Source organism: Syngnathus scovelli, chromosome 8 (assembly GCF_024217435.2).
Source record: "Syngnathus scovelli strain Florida chromosome 8, RoL_Ssco_1.2, whole genome shotgun sequence".
Lineage (NCBI taxonomy): Eukaryota > Metazoa > Chordata > Actinopteri > Syngnathiformes > Syngnathidae > Syngnathus > Syngnathus scovelli.
Window position 1 is genome coordinate 8,989,945 of NC_090854.1, and position 20,015 is coordinate 9,009,959.

Genomic DNA, 20,015 nt, shown 5'->3' on the forward strand with positions numbered 1-20,015 from the left:
TGCCCTGAGGTCCAAACATGAAGTCCCAGAGGTGAGCTTGAAATCACTTCAACGAGTCCAAACAATCCAGGTTCGGCAGTCAGACTTGCTCGGAAGAGACAAAAGAGCAAACAAGCTTCTCACGAGGTTCCCTCGGAACATAAATGCAGATGAGATGATAATCCTCTCCTCCCTGCGCTGAGCTGATATTCTCCCTGGAACCAAGGAAGAGCACTGTTTGGATGCTGTCAGAGCGAGGGGGAGGAGTATGGGGGTGGATCCCGTAGTAGCCGCCGCTGATTAAATAAATCCCACCAGCCAATGGCGGAGCGCATTCATGAGCCACCGTAGCTGCCCCCCACAAGCTAGTGCCCGACAGATAACCGAAGCTGGAGTGGGAGTGGGCTGCCTGGTAATGAGCAGTCAATGAGTCACGCTTCAGCACGGAGGAGAGTGCTTGAGACAGCGGCGGGCTGTCTGTTAAGGAGAAGATTGAGTTTGAAAATTGTCTTGTCACAAAAACGGCAGTTAGAATGACAACACGTTTTGTGATTTTCTTTTCTTTTGTATGAACGACCATCTTGCTATAGAAATGCAGAAGGTCTACCTTTTTGTAGCATTCATATTTTATAAGTGTAATGGCCATATTTTTATTCTTAGAGTGCACCGAGTATAAAACAATGATGAGCTCACAACCAAATCTGATATCAGCAAAATGTAGAGTTCTGTTCGAACAAGACACAGAAATGTTTTTTATTGCTCCAATAATGAGGCAACAATGCAAATGAGGCATCAAAATACCCGCAGCCTGCTTCTGTAATTCACACTGCAAGTCAAACGTAATTATGCCCCCGTGTCGCCGAGTCTATTTCAGACAGTGAAGGTGCCATAATTCACACTTACACTTTGACTAGAGAGCACTACAGTATGTCGACTCCTCAATTCCGAATAGATAAAAGACAACAAAAGCTTTTCAAAGCGCCACTTCCTCCTCTCGGTCCACTTTTGAGGGCTTTCCTAAGTGCAGAAGGCGGGATGTGGTTCACTTTGATTGCAGCTCTAATTGAGGCTGATTGATTTACTCGGCTTGCGTGATTGTCCAGAAATGAGACTCGAGGGGGGTGGACATTATCTTTCACATTCATATCCCGCTGAGGAGCAATTCTTTAACTGTGATGCCTCCTCCATTCCAGAATATACAAGCAAAAAATGAGCCGCAATTTAGAATGAGCCCCGTTTCAATTGGAATGTTTCGACAGCACCTAATGTTGTCGCGTTTTGTAGGTTTAAAAAGCAGGATTTCCCATCTTGTCTTCTTAATGCCATTACGCATTTGCTGAGTTTTTTTCCCACTGTGTATAAAAGTTATTACATAAAGAAATGTTCCTCTAATGCAGTGCTGACCCGTGACCCATTAAAAGGGCAGCGCATACTCTTTAACCCTGATTTCGATGTGCACGGCAAACACACGTATATGTAATCACTGTCTTTGGCATTTACATCTGTAAGAATCCTAATCTGTTGCAGCAATAAATTCAACATGTACTTTTCGTGACCTCACCCTCGAGCAAAGCTGCAGGGATGGCAAAGTTACGTAATGTTTGACATGAGTGAGCGAGATGGCTACATGTTAGCATGGCTAGCATCAAGCACATCAAAACAATTTTCAACAAGATGATAAATTCCAACTCAACATCACTTATGATTTATCACGTAGAAGCACATCATGGAAATCCTAGACAGAGAAGCAACCTAACGAGACTCGGAGATACCGCATAATCGCAAAAGCCGTTTCTTGCTGAGCTAGCTAGAAAGCGTCGACCAATTAAACTCAATTTCACCAGGAAAGATAAATTAACAGCACGAGGCTGGAACAGCCGGTGGCATGACAGTGACGTATGGTGCGCCGCTATCATGATTTGATGCGATTCATGAGCAAGGTCAAAACAAGCCAACACACACACGCACGCACGCACGCACGCACGCACGCACGCACGCACGCACGCACGCACGCACGCACACACACACACACACACACACACACACACACACACACACACACTGCTCGCAACAACGATGAATGAAATATTATGTGTTAATATAACCATGAGCGACGGTTTAACTATAAGACGAGGCTATTATCTGAACAAACACGTATGGGGTGGTTGAATTAGTGTCTCGTGTTTGTTTAGGACGATGCCAATCTCAGAAGGAATTGTATAATTATGCCGCCATTCAGCCTGATCCCTTACGGATGTTCTTGTTTTCATCACAAATTCAATAAAGGAAACAAAATCCACTATCACGTTTGAGTCCAGTTCTATCTGGAGGAAAAATTCCGGTCTGCTCACAGATATCCACATGGGACTCGGCCAGGAGAAACGGGGGCAATACGTGGCTGGCAAATAATAATTAAAATGTTTCATCTTAGTGTGGCAGCACAAAGAGCATTTTTCTCCAGTGATAATCACAACAAAAGCGCTGAGACGGTGACAAATGGCTCTTTGTGTGCCGGGCAACAAGTCAGGATCACAATCGCTGTTTTGTTTTGGTGTGGCCTGAATAATTTCGGCATTCAGTGTCGAGCGGTTAAGTAAGATTTCAAGAAGGAAATTCTTTGAACCCAGTACTTCATTTAATTTTTGGACTAAGTAATATTTGTAGCTGTTTTCCAAGCTTGGCAACTGTAGCGCTGTATTTTTGTTACCCCCGCCCCCCTCAAAGCATAATTTTGGGCCACATTTCTTATCTTCAAACACTATTAAGCATTTAAATAGAACTTGAAAATCACATGCTCAAACAGATGATGAATGCAGCTATTCATTTCTTCTTTCCCCCATTATTACTTAATTGGACAGTCCAACATGGCCGAAATGCCAATGGGTATTTCATTATCCCAGCAATTTAGTTGGCTGATTGAAATCAATGATCTCGGCGCCTTATGACGCTTTATTGAATTTATTGAATTGAATCAGAAAGACAGCTATGCTTCTGAAAATGAAGGCCAAATATACAGCGGAAGGTCGGACAGCTGGTCGCGACTCGCGTTTGTTTGGCAGCGGGGCTCGATAATGTGCTCTGTAATCTGCTCGCTGTCGCAAACCTCCGTACTGAGCATCTTTTGTTTCACTAGTTGCAGACAAAGAGCATCTGCTACGGCTTCCGGGTTCCCGCGAGGACGCTTGGGGAGCAACTGGAAATTATTTTACAGGCTGCTGGTTGTCTTATTTGTTTGGTTAGCGTAGCGGTCGATGCTAATTGACATTTTAGAGCACAGGTGTCAAACTCAAGGCCCGGGGGCCAGATACGGCCCGCCACATCATTTTATGTGGCCCGCGAAGACAAATTGTGCATCAAATTCGTGTGTCATTACTAGAACTGCAAATTGTCTTCACTTTTAATAAGATCTTTTTTTAAAAATATTTGACCAGTTTTTACTCATCTGATTTGAAAACGAGTTATTTGCCAGTTTGTCTTGTAGCTTTTACTGTATATAATATGAGGTGCTCATACATTGATTTGGGTTGATAGTCATAATGGCCCTCCGAAAGAAGCTATGACTACAATGCGGCCCGCGAAAAAAAATGAGTTTGACACCCCTGTTTTAGAGGTATCGATGTCAAGGTCACAAGGGTTTCTTCAGAAGATTCTTTGCAGGTTGCTCTTGGGAGAGGTCATATTTGAAAGTCTTGATGTCTTTAAATAATAATAACATATAATAATAGCCTTACATAATATACAGAAGACTAGAGGTTGCGCAATCCCGCAATGACCCAACTTCGGTTTATGTGACTTCACTCATCTTACCTGCTGGTTGCGTAGAAGTCAAAGGGTTTTTATTTTCTGGACCAGGATTTCCCATCTGTGCTTGCCTCTGGCTCAACGTCCACTTACACACATCTGTAAGTTCTTCTAATGGCCTGTTGAAAATAAATATACAAGTCAACCTCGTAATGGATCAGCAGTTATCTAACATCAGAAGTGGACCCTTGGCTATCTGGCATATGTGACTCAAAGAAAAGCAGAACGGCATCTGCACGGCATCATTCAAACCTCAACGAGAAGATTATTTGATGGGGTGACATGGGAGCAGCGCTGCGCAATAAACAAGCAACAGGCAGCATCTGTCACAGCAGCTTTATGACTTGCTTTTGAATGAACAGAGATAAAGCCTCCCTAATCCCATAATATTGCTTTCTTGTCCAGGGAATGCTGGAGTTGCCATGTTACATGTGACCCGCTATAGGAAGCTAATATAATTGTTTTTGTTTTTAGAGACATGTCATAAAAAGGGTGAACAGAGCAGAGATCAATATTGATCATCTCCTGACATCTTCCAGACGAGACCGAAGACAAGACGGATCACGTAATCCAGGCAGAAAAGTCTTTATAAAAATATTTTGTGTGACGTGAGGTTTATGCAATTTTGGAAAGCACTATGAGCTTGTCAATCTGTGGAAAACAATTATATATAAACAAATCATTGGATTAATTACCGTATTTGCCGGTGTATAGGTCGACTCGGTGTATAAATCGACCCCCTAAAATTCGACGGAAATTTACGATTTTATGATATATCCTTTGTATAAGTCGAGCTCAATTGTTGCATTATATTAAACTTCAAAATTCAATATGCGAAATTTATTGACAAAATGTGTTCAAATTCCGGGAGGCCGTGCGCATGCGGCTGTTTATAAGCACCGCGGAGGAGATCGCGGAGCCTCATTCGACTTCAAGCGGCCGGCGAGCTCGCGCACGCCGCCCGGCACCAACGGGAGGCCGGAAATAGCTCCAAGCCGAGCGGATCGGCACTTTATAAGCACCGCGGAGGAGATCGCGGAGCCTCATTCGACTTCCAGTGGCCGGCGAGCTCGCGCACCCGCCCGGCACATCCGGGAGGCCGTGCGCACGCGCCAAGTGGCCGAAAATAGCCCCCCCCCTGAGCGGATCGGCTGTTTATAAGCACCGCGGAGGAGATCGCGGAGCCTCATTCGACTTCCAGCGGCCGGCGAGCTCGCGCACCCGCCCGGCACATCCGGGAGGCCGTGCGCACGCGCCAAGGGGCCGAAAATAGCCCCCGCCGAGCGGATCGGCTGTTTATAAGCACCGCGGAGGAGATCACGGAGCCTCATTCGACTTCCAGCGGCCGGCGAGCTCGCGCACCCGCCCGGCACATCCGGGAGGCCGTGCGCATGCGCCAAGTGGCCGAAAATAGCCCCCGCCGAGCGGATCGGCTGTTTATAAGCACCGCGGAGGAGATCGCGGAGCCTCATTCGACTTCCAGCGGGCCGCGCACTCGCGCACGCCGCCCGGTTCAAATTTTCTAAGTGCAACGCACAATGAGATGCATGAGATACGGCCTTGATTACCATCACATTTGAAGCGATGAATACGAAGTTAAATTTTATGACTCGGTGTATAAGTCGAGGTCGATTTTTTTCGGTCGATTTTGGATCGAAAAAGGTCGACCAATACACCGGCAAATACGGTAACCCAAAAAAGAAGATTAATTAACCTCCCCCAAAAAAAAAAAAAAAAAATTTAAATATGTCAACGATCAAATCCCTGGAATGTAAATCTGATACCAATGACTGAAAAAAGATTACGGACCAATAATAGTATTTAATTATTGTTAATGTAACATTTATATAATGTAAAAGCACAACAATACAAAAAAAAATCGGTGTCACTCACAGCTGTTGTGTCAAATTCCAAAAGGTAAGCAGAGCTGCATTGAATCTTTCCATGCCATCATCACTTTGTGACTCGACTCTCCGAGCCCTTGACCTAATCCTAAGAAAAAGAAGCAACACATATTTTGTTCCATTTTTGAAACTCAAGTCCCCAAAACAGCTGGTGTTTTTTTGGCTAATCAAACACGTTACGCTAGTTCTCCCGGCTCGGCTCGGGGCGTCCTTTTGGGTTTATCACCCGAGAGTTGACTCTGTGCGATCAGTCAAAAACTTTATGAGATAACGAGTGTAGCGCTGTCTCTTAAAGCAGTGACCCGGCAGACCCCGAATGTTTTGTCTCTGGGTCAAACTCATAATCGACGCCCCTCGGTGGCTTCACTGGCACATTTTATGGGAAAATCCCAGTTTAGCGAGGCTCGTAATCCCGTTAAATTAACTGGGCTTGCAGGAGAAAACGAACACGGTAGGCTCAAGCAGACAGAACTAATTGCGGCAAACTGTGTGGATCCGCTGACATGTTGTTAAGCACCAACGTGAACATTTATTTGGACCGGGCCAGTTGATTTATGTTGATAATATTCCAGTGAAGGACGTCTGACCTGGAAATAAAAATAAGCAATTCATTTGTATGTATTGTACGTATATGCTAATTGGCCTCGAATTCACTCTAGGAATTTGAATAGCTCAAATCGACTTGAAAACATTTCTTAAGAACTGCATATTAAACATTGTGCCAAAACTGAGAGAGTAGCAGTCCAAACAAACACGTCAAAGTAGCCACCCAAAAATGTTTTATGTTAGAACGTTAGCGTTACGAGGATGAGCAGTTCAATAAAAGCCCGGCCTACAATATGATGAACGGTTTAATGAAGGAGCTAATGAGGGCGATCAAGAGACAATCAATCAACACAACCGTGCTAACAGATATGGGCGCAATCAGTGGTCAATGCATTGGGCATGGGGGGGAGTACAAAATACGAGGGGGGGGCACTGAGAGGGAGGCAGGTGTGCCATTGGTTGACATTGTAAATGCGCTCAATGTCAGTGAGCGCGCAGGGAATGTTTTACGGCTTCTGAAAGAGCATCGTAACGTTTTATATGCGGAATATGAAAGCCGGGAAGAAGCTACGGGATGAGAGGTGTTTTAATTAAAAAGCTTAAAAGGAATATGGTCATCATTGCAAGTCGTAGATCAAGCGACAAAACCATCCTGAGGTCCTAACGCTCTTGTTTAACAATCGGCTACACACTTTTCTGTCGTAATATTCTCAATCCATTCATTTGCTATCAAGGCATCTATAAAATATAACTGTAAGGCGGTGCTAGCTGCTAGCGTTCAAATTCAGTACAGAAAAAGAAAATCAAAATTTGATGGCAAGAAGAAAACTTTTTGGGACAAGCTCAATTAAAACAAAAATGAATGAAAAATTCTAACGCATATACCTGTTTGATTTTCAAAGCTTCAAAACTTTCTAAACCTGTTTGATTTTCAAAGCTTCAAAACTTTCTAAACGTAAACACAGGCTTCACTTTATGAACATAAAACAGCATGCTATCATCAGCATGCAGCATTTATAGCCCAGTACTGACAAGAGCGGAGGTAAATTTCATGCAGGATTACAATGTGCACATGCAGCACTAGAGCGACGAGACGAGACCAGACCAGCCCAGCCTGGGCATGAATACTAATGTGAGACGCTAATGGAGGAGACCTCCTAGTGCCTCTTTCAAAGGCCAATGCTCAGGGGAGGGATTGGCGGAGTGGAGCGTGTGGTACTTGCCCGCTGGGGCTTTGCTGGGGTACCACATGGGGTTGAAAAATTCTGGGAATTTTCAGAAAAGAAGCAAAAGACATTTCTTGTATTATACTTTATAAAAACATACAGGGTGAAGTAGATAATGTGCATTATAATAATACAATAATTCTTAACCTTGTTGGAAGTACAGAACCCCACCAGTTTCATATGCGCATTCACCGAACCCCTCTTTGGTGAATTTTATTTTTATTTTTTTTCAAGACAGAGATGTTTTTACTGGTGCACAAAATGAGCCGTGCATAAACATCACCTTGTTCAAAGAATAAAACCAACACAATGCATGAATTCACAACAAATGACATAGTACCAGCAAATCAGTGTGACTTCTGCTTTTGCCTTTGCGAGACCAGTTCAGATATGCGGATATATAAATCAGGTGTGTTTGGACCTCTGCAGTGGAGGCTCTGCCGAACCCGTGAAACCGGCTCACCGAACCCCCAGGGTTCGACTGAACCCAGGTTAAGAACCACTGTAATAATACAATGGGCATTGTGCTGCTATTTCTAGGTGCTCCACCAGGGGGCAGAACACAAATGTACATTCGTAGTGAATACACAAAGAAGACATACATTATAAATACAGAAAAAGACGTTCAAATTGGCTCAGTAAGGATAAACTTGGATACATTTTTCAAACAAGATTTTTTTTTTTTAAATTTATTTAGAATTATTTTGTTCTGTAGTGAGCATTTTTAGCCTACGAAAAAAGTACAGAACAATGTTGTACTGTATTGGATGGTACATTCTTAATCCCAGTTTATTGAAAAATGTCCCACCTCTTTGCAACCTTGGTCCCATCCAGAGGTAAAAAGAGTTAAAGTAGATGGCCAGTCTCACTTAGTAATATGGTTTGACTCTTTATCATCTGCACTCCATAACTGAATAAATGAACGTCCACATTATGTGTGAACTAAATCTCCTCTGCAACATTAACATGATAATAGCAGCCATCTTGAGTGGCTGCTGCAGGCAGCTTGTTCCTGTTTGGTTCAGGACACAAGCAGGATATTTACATAATCTGAAATAAATGTAAATCAAGTTGTTTCATCTCAGTCTCCTCGGATTTGTGGGGTTAAAACCCGTTCTTAAAAAAAATGCGGCACTCAGCAGCTCTTCATTGTTAGCCTGCGGCATCTTTTATTCAGCAGCCTGTGCGTTTTTTTTTTTTTTTTTTAATTTACCCCGATGCCCCGAAGAAAAACAAGCGGGGTGTCGCTCCGTTTGTATTTATGACACATTCGCCTGTCAATGAGGCCGTTTGGCCTTAATCCTCGCTTAATTAAAAGTGCTGCTCCGCACAGGCACACCGCTATGGGTCAAACGCTTGCCACATTATGGAATCAATCTGCTTGTCAGTACATCATCTGGCCGTTTTTACCAAGACACCATGTTCTTTATCACAGATATAAAGTGTGTGGATGACGTTTGGTCTGCCAGTTGAAATAAAGATGCAACCAAACTGAACTGATGAGAAAGATAATGAGCCAAAACAACAAGATAAAATTTCCACAGAATTAAACCCGACATAGCATGCATTTTATTCACTAAACTGAATAGTTACAGTGCATTCTGAAAATATTTACAGCTTTATATAAATTGTCAACTTCTGAGACAGGATTATCTCAACATACAAATCTGGGGAAGGGTACGGATAATTTCTGCAAGGCCCAAACTTCAATCCGATCAAAAAAATAAATAAGTAAAACAATACATAAAAGCGTTTTTTATACCAAACCCAAATGTTTTAAGTCTTTATGAAAACTAAAGGAATTAGCCTCATGTGCTCATCATCCCTGTGAAGATCCATGTTGCAACACAGCGGAACCATTAGCTTGTGGCTTTGTTTACAATATATTAAGCCCCCAGTTCCCAAAACAAACATGTTATTTATGATTTCCGTGACCTACATAGAAATATTTGCAACTCTCCCTTGTGTGATCAGCAGCTAATCAAGCATGGCCTACTTATGTGCTGTCAAGCGCCTTGTTGCTAGGCTGAATTCAGGGAAATTAGTAAATTAAGTTCACAACACATTATGATGATTTCATAATCAATAGCATTTTTTTTTCAGAGGTGAAAAGATGTTCTATATACACAGTAAGAGATGTTAAAATAAACCCAATATTTCTTTTGAAGTATTTTAGGAAGGCTGGGGGACTCATTAATTGCATCTCACGTGTGAAGGTGCCACAAAGTGTAATTTCACGCTAGCTAACGGTGTTATCAAGTCTTTGTGTTTAATTCCCCTGCCCCCATCATTCCAACCGTGTTGCCAGGAACTGTACACTTTGGTCATAGTATGTACGCTCATATATTGTAATGCAGCGCTACCTATCGGAAACCTGGAAGCAGTGCATTCAATTTTTGTTATTATTTTTTTTTGTAACTCATGACAAGTTTTATTTAAATGATCGACTTTATACCGCCACTAGATGGCAGTAGAGACCACAAAACATATTTGAGGGCTCTACATGAATTTGTGGCGTTTGGGGAAAAATATAAAGCAACTTGATGACAGGTATCAAAAACCAGCATTGATATGACTATTTCTGAACAATTAAAAAAAAGAGCAGAGATGGTTTTAAATAGCTATTAAAAGGTTTATTACAACAAGTTATCAATTAAAATTTCATTAAGAACGTTCACAAGTCACAAGTACACACTGAACACACGATCACACCCTGGTTTAGCAGTTCAACTAAAACGACGCTGCTTGCTGAGTAATCGGACTGAAACATTGTTGAATTCTCGCAGAGAATCATTATGTCATGCAGAGAGCACAAAAGATTTCTTTAAAAAAAAAGTTGAATTAAATCTTCTTGATGACTACACAGTAGTAAGCCAGTACAGAATAAAATTGAACATCACGGTGGGGACTTATTTTCTTACTGCTCATCTTAATGAAAATTCCTAAAAGCAATCTTAGCAGTTCAAAACAGCTCAGCTATAGAAAAACTGAACAACTAGGAAGTACAACACACCAAAACATTTAATGATACAAATGTACCAATGATGTTGTTGTCCTCTTGATTCCATTAAAAAGGAGCAATCAGTCACGTGAGCTGCATGAAGCTATTTACATCCATTTCAATAGCAAAAGCAAGCATTTCTCCTTTAATGTCAGCGAACCATTTTCTACAAAAATCATGAATGGCGCTCATCGCCATGACAACGCAACCTCTAATCACAGAAAACAATCAACTACAGGCGGAATGTTGCTGAAACAACGAACAGGCTTCCTCCGGTTAACGGAGCGGCCAGAGGCTACGCGGAAACATTCAAACGGCACAATACGACTGATGACAGCGGATCCCACCAACACACAGAATTTAAAAAGTAGTCCAATGGGAACATCGGATTCGGCCATTTACAAGTGTGTGCGTGTGTGTGACAAAAGCTGCCACTGCCTGAAAAAAGGTAAACCCGTTGTTTCTCTAAATGTGCAAAATACAGAAAGCAAATGATCAAATAATAATAATAAAGTCAAATAGTGCTTTGTCAATAAAATAAATATAATAAATAAATGTGCCAAGACCATGTGCTGCATAATAATGGATGAAGCCCATCCCTTACTTCTGGCATTAACTGTTAAAGAAACCTTAAATTGAATAAATTAAGTTATAAAAGCATTAAAATACACCTAAAGTGCCTTTGCCTAAAAAGAATGAATAAAATAAATCAATCGATAAACAAATAAATAAGACTATGGTCCAGAGGCATCGGATGGGGCCGATCAGCTCCCCAAAGGCCGGGACTGGGTTGTGCCGCTCATTGGCTGGCTTTCGTCTGTGCTCTGGTTGGATGTGGCGGGCGCCGAGGAGGAAGAGGAGCTGACCCCGTTGGAGGTGCTGACGGAGCTGTGCTGGATGGCCTCGCTCTGAGGGCTGCTGGGGACCGACATCTCCTCGCAGCTCTCGTCTTTGTCGGCAACTGCGGTCAGGACGACAAACGGTCTTGGAGGAGCTGCCGAAAACGCGGATCAGGGGGCGCCAAAGTGCTCAAGGCTTTCCGTTAATCTCGATTTAACGCCGCGTCTCTGCCCCCCGCTTATAGTTCAAGCGCCCAGTGTCAATTTAAATGGACATCATGAGGGCGACCCCCCCCTAACCCTAACCCCACCTCCATCGCATTTGTTTTTGGTTACCTTGCCAACGACTGCAGCGACAGATGATTACAGCGCCTGATTTTAATGATGCTCACACTAGAGAGTAGGCAAGACTTGGAGTCAAAATGCCACCAGCTGTTCAGCAAGCGCTTGCCTTTCAATTAATTGGATCCTGATTGGGAGGAGGGAGAAACAAGGATCTGCTCTCCGATATAAAGCTGCTTTCACAAGTAGCAATTTTTCTTTTTACATCTTAACATTTTGCTTTTTCGCTCAAAAAGACGTGTGACGTCACAGCTCTCAAATAAGCTTCTACCTGCTCTCTATGTTTTGCAGCGAACAGATGGCCAGCACACTGTGCCAGACTCCAGTTGGCTAACTGGAAGGACAGTCGGCGGCACCGTGAAGGAGGCGGCTTGTTCGGGTCTTGCGGGTAAGACCGAGGCAGCCAGAATGAAATGATCCACTTTACTTAATCAGTCACGTCAGAGTCTGACTGGAGTCCAAATGACATTTTGAGCCACTCTGTTCGATAATGAAACGTGAGTGGACGTCATCTCGTCAGAGTTCTTATGAAGAAATGCATCAATTTTATTGGGTATTAGTAATTTAAGTAGACGCTGGAAATTATTTTATGATGAAATTATATTCATATGATATTGATGAGAAATTATGCAAATTGACCAAGGCAAAATAAGTCGCATCAATCTATTCACTAATAAATACAAAGGAGGAAAATAATAAAGTTGTAATGTTAGAAGTCATTATGTTTCGAGAATAAAAATGTATTATTAAGAGAATTAACTTTAGAGAATGAAGTCATTTTTCTCGGAGTCAATCTCATGATGCAATAAAATATTTCAATTTGTTTGTGAAAGTTGGACCAAAGTCTAACTTGGAGAAGTCACATTTGCGCTTAAATCAGAAAACGTCAACGTTGTGGCATCAGCAAAGGACAAAATATGGCTGATAAGATTCTTACTAGGATTATGTGACATACAAACAAACACTTTCGGTTCGTACACAATTCTGCTCAGTGTGTTTGTCAGAAAAGTTTCTACCGCTAAAAAATTTGGTTGGACCAAGCCAAAATTTATTTTGGTGTCATATAAGAAGCTTAACAATTGCTTGCTTATTGTGACCACCTGTGGTCCTTCAGATGGATTCACCTAGCCAAGCAAAAATTTATCTTTCAGTACACCTGTCTATTAATATGTCGACTTTTTTACAAAATTGGGATGTGCGCGCATATGTTGCAGTTCAACGGAGCTCATTTTCAAAGAAGTTGGCCCGGAACTGAGAATAATAGCGCATTACTCACCGTGATAGCCGGACTTTTTCTGCATGGCCGTCACAGGACAATCTTTATGAGCCAGGAGGAGCTGCTTCAGCTGAGCCACTTCACTTCTCAGCAGGGTGACTTCACTCTTATTTGGGAGACAGGAAACACATGGCGACATCGTGAAATGGCGCCGGACACTGACGATATGTCAAAATGTGGAGAAAACTAGCACACAGTATATTGACAATTTAATCTTTTGAGTATATAACAATACATTCAAACACCCAAATCTGAAATTGTTGAAGGTTAACCACGTAATTGTCGGTGCAACTTCATAGATGCTGCCGACATTTACATTTGGGCGTCGTTAAGAGGTCCCGGTGGAGCGAAGGATTTTTGCATGTTGTTAAAAAAAAAAAAAAAAAGGAGGCAACACACACAAAAAGGCACACATTAATTCTGAAGGTGACTTTAAGTGGATTTAGAGCAACCGGGCTGCATGGAACAACCGGTGGCAGATTTAAGCTTCTTTTTTTTCCCCTTTAAGAAGCGGCAAGTGGCTCAATCTATTAGTCAAAAGGACCACAATGTATTTTCTAACTAAGCTGGGGTTGGCAGGATCAAAGTATTGTAAGAGAGATTTAAACACAGTTGGAGGGACCACGTGGAGTTTTGCCGCCTTGATTAACAGCACACACTCACCGGGCTCGACATTCAAACACAAAAGAATGACATCCAACACGAAGGTCCGATTGAAAATTGCCAATATATGACTTCGCCGATGTGTTAACTACTGTTGTAATTTGGAAGGTAGACAAAATATTACAAGTGTGACGTGGTGAAAACTTGTTTTGGACCCCAAGTTTGGGTAAATGTTTTTTGCACGAAGCTGGGAGTCCGAAGAGCTGCCGGGTTTGACCCCTCATTAAAAAGCCAGTTAAGGCTGATGTTAGAATAATTGTGTCTCATTTCTTTCTTTGTATTCTTTTCACACATCTTAAACATGCCTCCTCTTCTCGTCTAGGTTTCAAATCACATTTGACTTACTATACACCTGAATCTCAAATCTACAAAAAAAAAAAATAAAAAGCGAGATAAACACGGCATCTTAATTGTCTGGAACCCTGATGTGCCGCCCCCCCCCGACACAAACATATCAACGGAGACGATACGTGAACTGCTTCGAACTTGTCAGCGTTGCATTCTTAATTGCTGGCGACGAAACGAAGGTTCAAGCAAGACACCTTTCCCTCGGAGAGTTTGGAGGCCGTTCGGTAAACTGCCGAGACAGAAGCGAGGACACGCTTGCGTGCGGCCGACATCTGGAGGATACATCTTTATTGACAGCCGCGTTATCGACGTAAAGGCCCCGCGCATACGCGCGCCACCGCTGCTGTCAGACGGCGTCTCTTATTAATGGGCTTTAATGACTTCATCACGACAGAAGAAAAAATCTGCACGTGTTGAAGGAGGAGTGCATACACACGATTATCACCTGAAGTTGCCCGTTGATTGAGTTGAGGTCGTCGGCTTTCTTCTCCAAGGACTGCACCCACACTTTTCTCTTTTGTCTGCAGCGTGAGGCAGCAGCCCTGTTGCGCTCCAGGAACTTGCGCCGCTTCTCATCCGGGTCGTCACTGGTGGCTCTGCGCCGCCGACCTCCGGCGCTCGGAGGGTTTGGCGCGGGGGTCGCCGGGGAAGCCTGTGAATAAGATCTATCGGTGTCAACAAATGTTAACAATGCTTTTTGTGGATGTACTTACGGGTGTCTCTGTAGTGGAGGTGGCTGGCTGCTGAAGGGAATGTGCGGAGGGTTCCTCACTGGCGGGTGAAAGGTTAGAGGTCAGTCCGAGGGACGTGGACGGCGTGGGGATCGAGGCTGGAGAAACGGGAGCAGCGGTGTGCGTTATGGCGCTGCTCTGGACTTCCCCGCCGTCACCGTTGGTTAGCGGAGGGAGCTGTTGGCTCAGCGAGCCTTTTGGTTTCTGAAAAATGAAGAATGAAAAATACTGTGGACCGTTCAAAGCTTCCAATTGGTGTGGGAAAAAAATTAAAACAGGCTTGATCTGACAAAACAAAAACACCAAGTTGACAAAAATAATCTTGCATAAATAACATTGCTAGTAAGACAAACAAATGGGATAATCAATAAAATACACAATTCTCAAAATATTTCTTAGCTGCATTCCATACACTCACGAGCATCAAGACACACAGCGGGCAACAAGGTGAAAGAGAGACTGAGCCCTTGGAAAGACTAACAAAGTGAGAGGCAATACATTTACATGAGAAAACAGAGGAGCGCATTATTCTAACAAGTACCTTTGCCAGCCCAATCTATCTAGCAAATGAGTTTATGGTGCAATACCCTTCCAGAAGCTCTTCTGGCAGAAACAAGATATTATTCTCTTGGAATGGCCCCGAGAAAGAAGGGGGGGGGAGGCAGTCAGATTCATATTTCATCTCTGCCATGGAAAGCTCATCAGTGTAATAACCCTTCCTCTCATGGGTCATATTCAACCATCTGCTTCTATATTACTTATCTTTATTTTGCAACTAATTAACAGTATAATCTTCTAAATTCAGCAAGTTAATTATCATTATTGTGGTCTTTGCAGCATCATCAGTCCTTGTAAAGAGCAGTCGCTGCGCCGCCATCCCCCCCAAGCATTCCCCCCCCCCCCCTCCCCTCCCCCCTCAGGTTGAGCAGGGGTCTGTTTCCTTGACGTGGGCTCATTAGGTGTTTGCTGATGAGCTGAGTGCAGTGGGAGGCACCCGGAGAGAAAAGGGGGAGGGAGGGGGTGCAGGTCAGGCAGGATTCTGCTGAACAAAAAGGTTCCATGCAGGGTGAGGCCGACTTAATGTGTCTCGCTGAGATGTGCCAGGATGCCCTCAGCTGGCTTTCGCCCTCCGTCCCCCCACCACCGGTGTACGCCATCTCCGTGTTTGTCATTCCCCACACCCCTGTGATTCCAAACAACATCCCCCCTCCTCCTTTTCCCTGGGATCAATCTATCCGTGCCAACAAAAACGTCTCCTGTCCACAGTTTATATCTGTTAATTTCGAGCAGCGAGGCATGCTGAGAACGCTTACGGGTTTCGTGATATGTGCTTCATCACATTGCCACACATCTTGCTCGCAATACACTACAGCATATATATATTTGTTCCGATTATTTTTTTCAAATTGGGGAAAAAAAAATGGTAATCTCACTCAGCAGCAACTTCTCTTTATATATATATTTTTTTTTTAAAGTAAGGAGCACATTAACATTGGAGGTAAAAATATAATGATGATTAAATACCAGTTTTGCCTCTGACTGGGCTGGCTGTGGTTGTGGCGAGGAGGGTCCGGGGATGCCGGGGACGTTAGGCACGACGGTGATGGGTCTGACAAGCTGACAGCAGACACACACAGAGCACAAAATTAGTCATCCCCAATAGAAGGCGGCCTGGCGCTCCCCCCACGACACACACAAATGCAGCAGAGCTCCCTCATATCTCAGCCTCATTATCTCGGATAGCCCGTTATTTTTGTAGAGGCGGTGCCACATTCAGACGTGTGTGTGTGTGTTCGCTAATGAACCTCTGCCTGGCTGTGTGAGAGCATATGGGCAGGAAGCTGAAGAGGCGATAAGAGAGCCAAGTTGGAGGGCCAAAAGCAGGACTTGTCTCAGAACCGCTGATGAGATGCTGCTTGGTTGGCGGTAGCACTCAAATATTTTTTTCTCTCTCTTTCTATTCAATGTTGTGATTGCGATTAAGGTGATAAGCAATTATTTTTTCTAGGTCCTATTCCCAAGTATTTTTTTTTTTTTTTTTTACATAAACACATGCAAAAATATGGAATTTATTGCACATAAATGCTGTTTTTCTCAATTCAAGATGGAACAAAAAATGATCTGGAATGGCATTTTAATTACTTCAATTGCGAAAGCTAGTTAAATAGATCAGTAAATTGATCTTAATTCGTAAGTCAAAGTACCATTTTATTTATACGCAGCTTGTCGCACAGGATTCATAACCCTCACACAAGCCGCATTTACAACAGGATTGCAAAACACATTAGTGCTAATCCAAGCTCTCTGCCAGAAATCAAAAACGTTGATTCGACTTGAACAAGGACAAATGACAAAGTGTGCTGGACGAGTTCCTGTTTGCGCTTCAGCCAATTCCCACAAATTCCTCGCCGCCATACAAAGTCCATTACTTTGCTCGCTCGCTCGCTCCCCAGATGCAAAGTGACTGCCAAATCTACCGATGCCAATGTCGTAAATAGTCCCCGCTGTCCAAGAGAACGGGAGACGAGCAAGGACAAAATGTGGCATTAATCAATCACTAAGTGTTGTCTAAACATCACTTGAGGAGCGATTGCTGCCATGCGGAATCCAAACGTGACCCTCATTTCCCTCGCTGACCAATCACGATTAAGAACACGGTCTCATGTTTTTGCCATCATGCATATTCACTAATCTATAAAGAAAATAGAACGGTCAAATATTTGTGGCAGGGGAAATAATGAAATTATTTAGCAGAGGATCATTTCCAGTTTTTGTGACACTCACTGGGATGGTAGTGGGAATATGTACACTGGAACTGGTAATGGCAGCTGGAATGGCGACTGGCATTGTCTGGCCGTTAGGCAGCTGTAAGAGCACTGGAAAGGTGCCAGACACCGGCCTGCAGTAAAAAACAAAAGACATTGTGGTTAGCCCTGCCCCCACCAAAATTAACATACATTTTAGTGACAGTGATAGCTAGATAAAAACATCCTGTCACATTCAAGCAACAATGGATGAGAATGAAGAAATACCCATCGAGCTCAAGCAATTTGATTTTGGGTTGCGCGTCGAGTCGGTTGAAACTAAACAGTTTCACCTTTGCGGTGCTATCTGACGAACAAATGGACACGGCACGCCGCTGATGTGCTATTTTTCACTAAATACTGTAGAATGCATACAATTTTATAATAGTGGACAGAAATACGGTGATTTTCTCCACACATGATTTGAAAATCGAATTGCAATAACACACATGTTGAATTGGAACGAAACAACGACTACAGCCAAAATGAGGAGTCAGCAAACTACACTTAAATTAAAGACAAAACAAGCGCATGCCTCACTAAAACAAAAAGGCACCAAAAAAAAAAAAAAAGTTGAAATGAAGATTTGAAGAAATCAACTATGATTCTGTTCTTTCTTAAAGGGACATTCTGAGTTACTTACACTAGAGGCCTACTAGTGGACGGGACCTGGGTAATAACAGAGCTAGATGTTGGCGATGGGAGCGCTTGCTGTATAACGACATTAGCCTCTGAGCTTGCTAGGAGTACATTGGGAACTTGGAGGGATGCCGGATGGACTATAGCGGATGTTGGCACTGAGGCTGGCTGCAAACATAAGTCCTGGAAACAACCACACAACAGCTCAGCTGCATCAGCAGACAAACTCTTTTTTTCTCTCTCAGTGTTTACGAGGAAAGAGATGAAGAAAAGAGAACATATGATTAGATTTCCAAGAACAATTTCCTACTGGTAGCAGAAAAAATGGTTTTTTTAACCTTAAGTAGTGATGACGATACAGTGGAAGCTCCAAAGTTAAACATGTGATGCTGCTTTACTTCCAAAATTTTCCAATGTGTGTTTCCTGCAACTCAGATTTTATTTTTTAACCCTAAAAGGCAATTTCCAAAGGAGAGTTTCACCTTGTCGTCATCAGTTGTCGATTCCGGGTGAGGCAGAGGGCTGCCTCGATGGGCCTCCAGGGCGGCAGGCTCTTCATTTTTGTTGCGTATGACCGGGGTGGTGAGCGGTGACAAGTCCAGCGGTAACTACAGAAAAGTCACGGAAATGAGCAACAGGGATACAAACGAGATGAGCTGCTGGTGTTACAAACCTTTTTAATGTCATCTTCAGCGCCTTTTTTGAAGTCGTGATCGAAAGGACTTGTGAGTTCATTGAAGAGTCCCACCTCCTCGCAGTTCTTCAAAAAGCGTGTAGGTGTGGGTGTTTGGTCTGCAATGGATTGAAAGGTTTAAGAAGACAAATTAGATGAGTAAGTAAGCGTATTTCTGATTTTTTGTTTGTTTTACCAGCAATGATGACGCTGTCGGTCCTGGCTGGACCAAATTTGAGGGTCATCTCATGTTTGTGCTTGTGGACAGCCAAGTGGTCTTCATTTGTAAATCTCTGGGAGGACAAGACAAGCAGGATGATGTGAAGTAAAGAGAACTGTAAATTAATTTCTTGGACATTTTTCCTACTCGACAAAGAAACCCGGTCCCATTAGAAGCAGGAGTTACCTGTCCACAGCCAGGAGCAGTGCATTGAAAAGGCTTATCATCACTCATATTAAGGTTTTCCTGTGATGTCAGCCTGAAATAGGAGAAAACAATAAATGGCTCTGTTGTGGGTTTCTCAACGCGACTGAATGCGCGAGAATTTAAATTGCAATGAACACTGGGGCGAAGAAAAGTGCAAAGACCTGGACAAAGCAAGTCAAAGATGGGCGGCTACTCTAGTTGTTGACAGCTATGTCTCATCACACCACCGCCACATTTTTTCATCCGTGGAGCGACTGTCACCTCTCGTTTCGGTCTACGTTCTGAACGTAAACACTCGAGCGGTCATTGTACGAAAAGATACAACCACAGCTTCTTGTAACGGCCGAGATTGAGCGAGCATCATTTCCATGAAATAGCCTTAGCCCTGCGTGTACACAACCGTCGCCATATTTATATTTTAATACCGTTTTCATAAAAGGTGTGCTTTATATTAATACAATAGCACCGATTACACGTGCGTTTGCCATTACGTCATTCACTATAGCGTCGTAAACATTCCTCCATAGATGTGTGTACTACTTACCCCTTTCAACCAGCCACTACCCTCCGAGATTTTTCCAAGAGTCCACGTCTGGAGCCAAGTATCGCGAGAGGTGTCAGGAAGCTTCCGCATTCGTCGTAACAATGACATCATCCACAACGCTCAGAATAAAAACAATGTTTTAGTTTCGGCTTATCTTTTTTGGGACAACTCAAGTTGTGGTATTACACGCATTAAAATTAGCTATTATTAGGAAATAATTACTGGTTTGACTGCCACATTTAAATATTTCTCAAGAACTTTCATGTTCCAGT

General features: G+C 43.1%; 1 protein-coding gene across 2 annotated transcripts; it reads right to left on the reverse strand.

The window, feature by feature from the left end:
* Nucleotides 1–65: 65 nt before the first annotated feature.
* Nucleotides 66–19,868, reverse strand: atf2 (activating transcription factor 2). Of its 2 annotated transcripts, XR_011087283.1 has the most exons (14): nt 19,744–19,868; nt 19,179–19,251; nt 18,969–19,065; nt 18,773–18,891; nt 18,582–18,707; nt 18,104–18,282; nt 17,441–17,555; nt 16,181–16,273; nt 14,639–14,860; nt 14,371–14,577; nt 12,915–13,020; nt 5,674–5,772; nt 3,787–3,899; nt 66–194 (listed from the first exon to the last, which is right to left on the reverse strand). XR_011087283.1 is itself a non-coding variant. In XM_049727512.2 (12 exons), the coding sequence occupies exons 2-12, from the start codon at nt 19,224–19,226 to the stop codon at nt 11,222–11,224; spliced, it is 1,509 nt and encodes a 502-aa protein (XP_049583469.1). In that variant the 5' UTR covers nt 19,227–19,251; nt 19,744–19,867; the 3' UTR covers nt 10,068–11,221. The 2 variants fall into 2 exon arrangements, 1 of the variants encoding a protein (XP_049583469.1); XM_049727512.2 differs by lacking the exons at nt 66–194; nt 3,787–3,899; nt 5,674–5,772 and adding an exon at nt 10,068–11,418 and having other exon boundaries at nt 19,744–19,867.
* Nucleotides 19,869–20,015: the final 147 nt, after the last annotated feature.

What these genes read in the sequence shown, in the direction of transcription:
- atf2 (XM_049727512.2), bottom strand. Translation starts at nt 19,226, where the DNA reads ATGAGTGATGATAAGCCTTTTCAATGCACTGCTCCTGGCTGTGGACAG. An exon ending in TCCACTAGTAGGCCTCTAGT is followed by an intron (nt 17,556 to 18,103) that starts GTAAGTAACTCA and finishes TTTTTACTGCAG; the next exon opens with GCCGGTGTCTGGCACCTTTC. An exon ending in GAAAAAGTCCGGCTATCACG is followed by an intron (nt 11,419 to 12,914) that starts GTGAGTAATGCG and finishes TCCTGACCGCAG; the next exon opens with TTGCCGACAAAGACGAGAGC.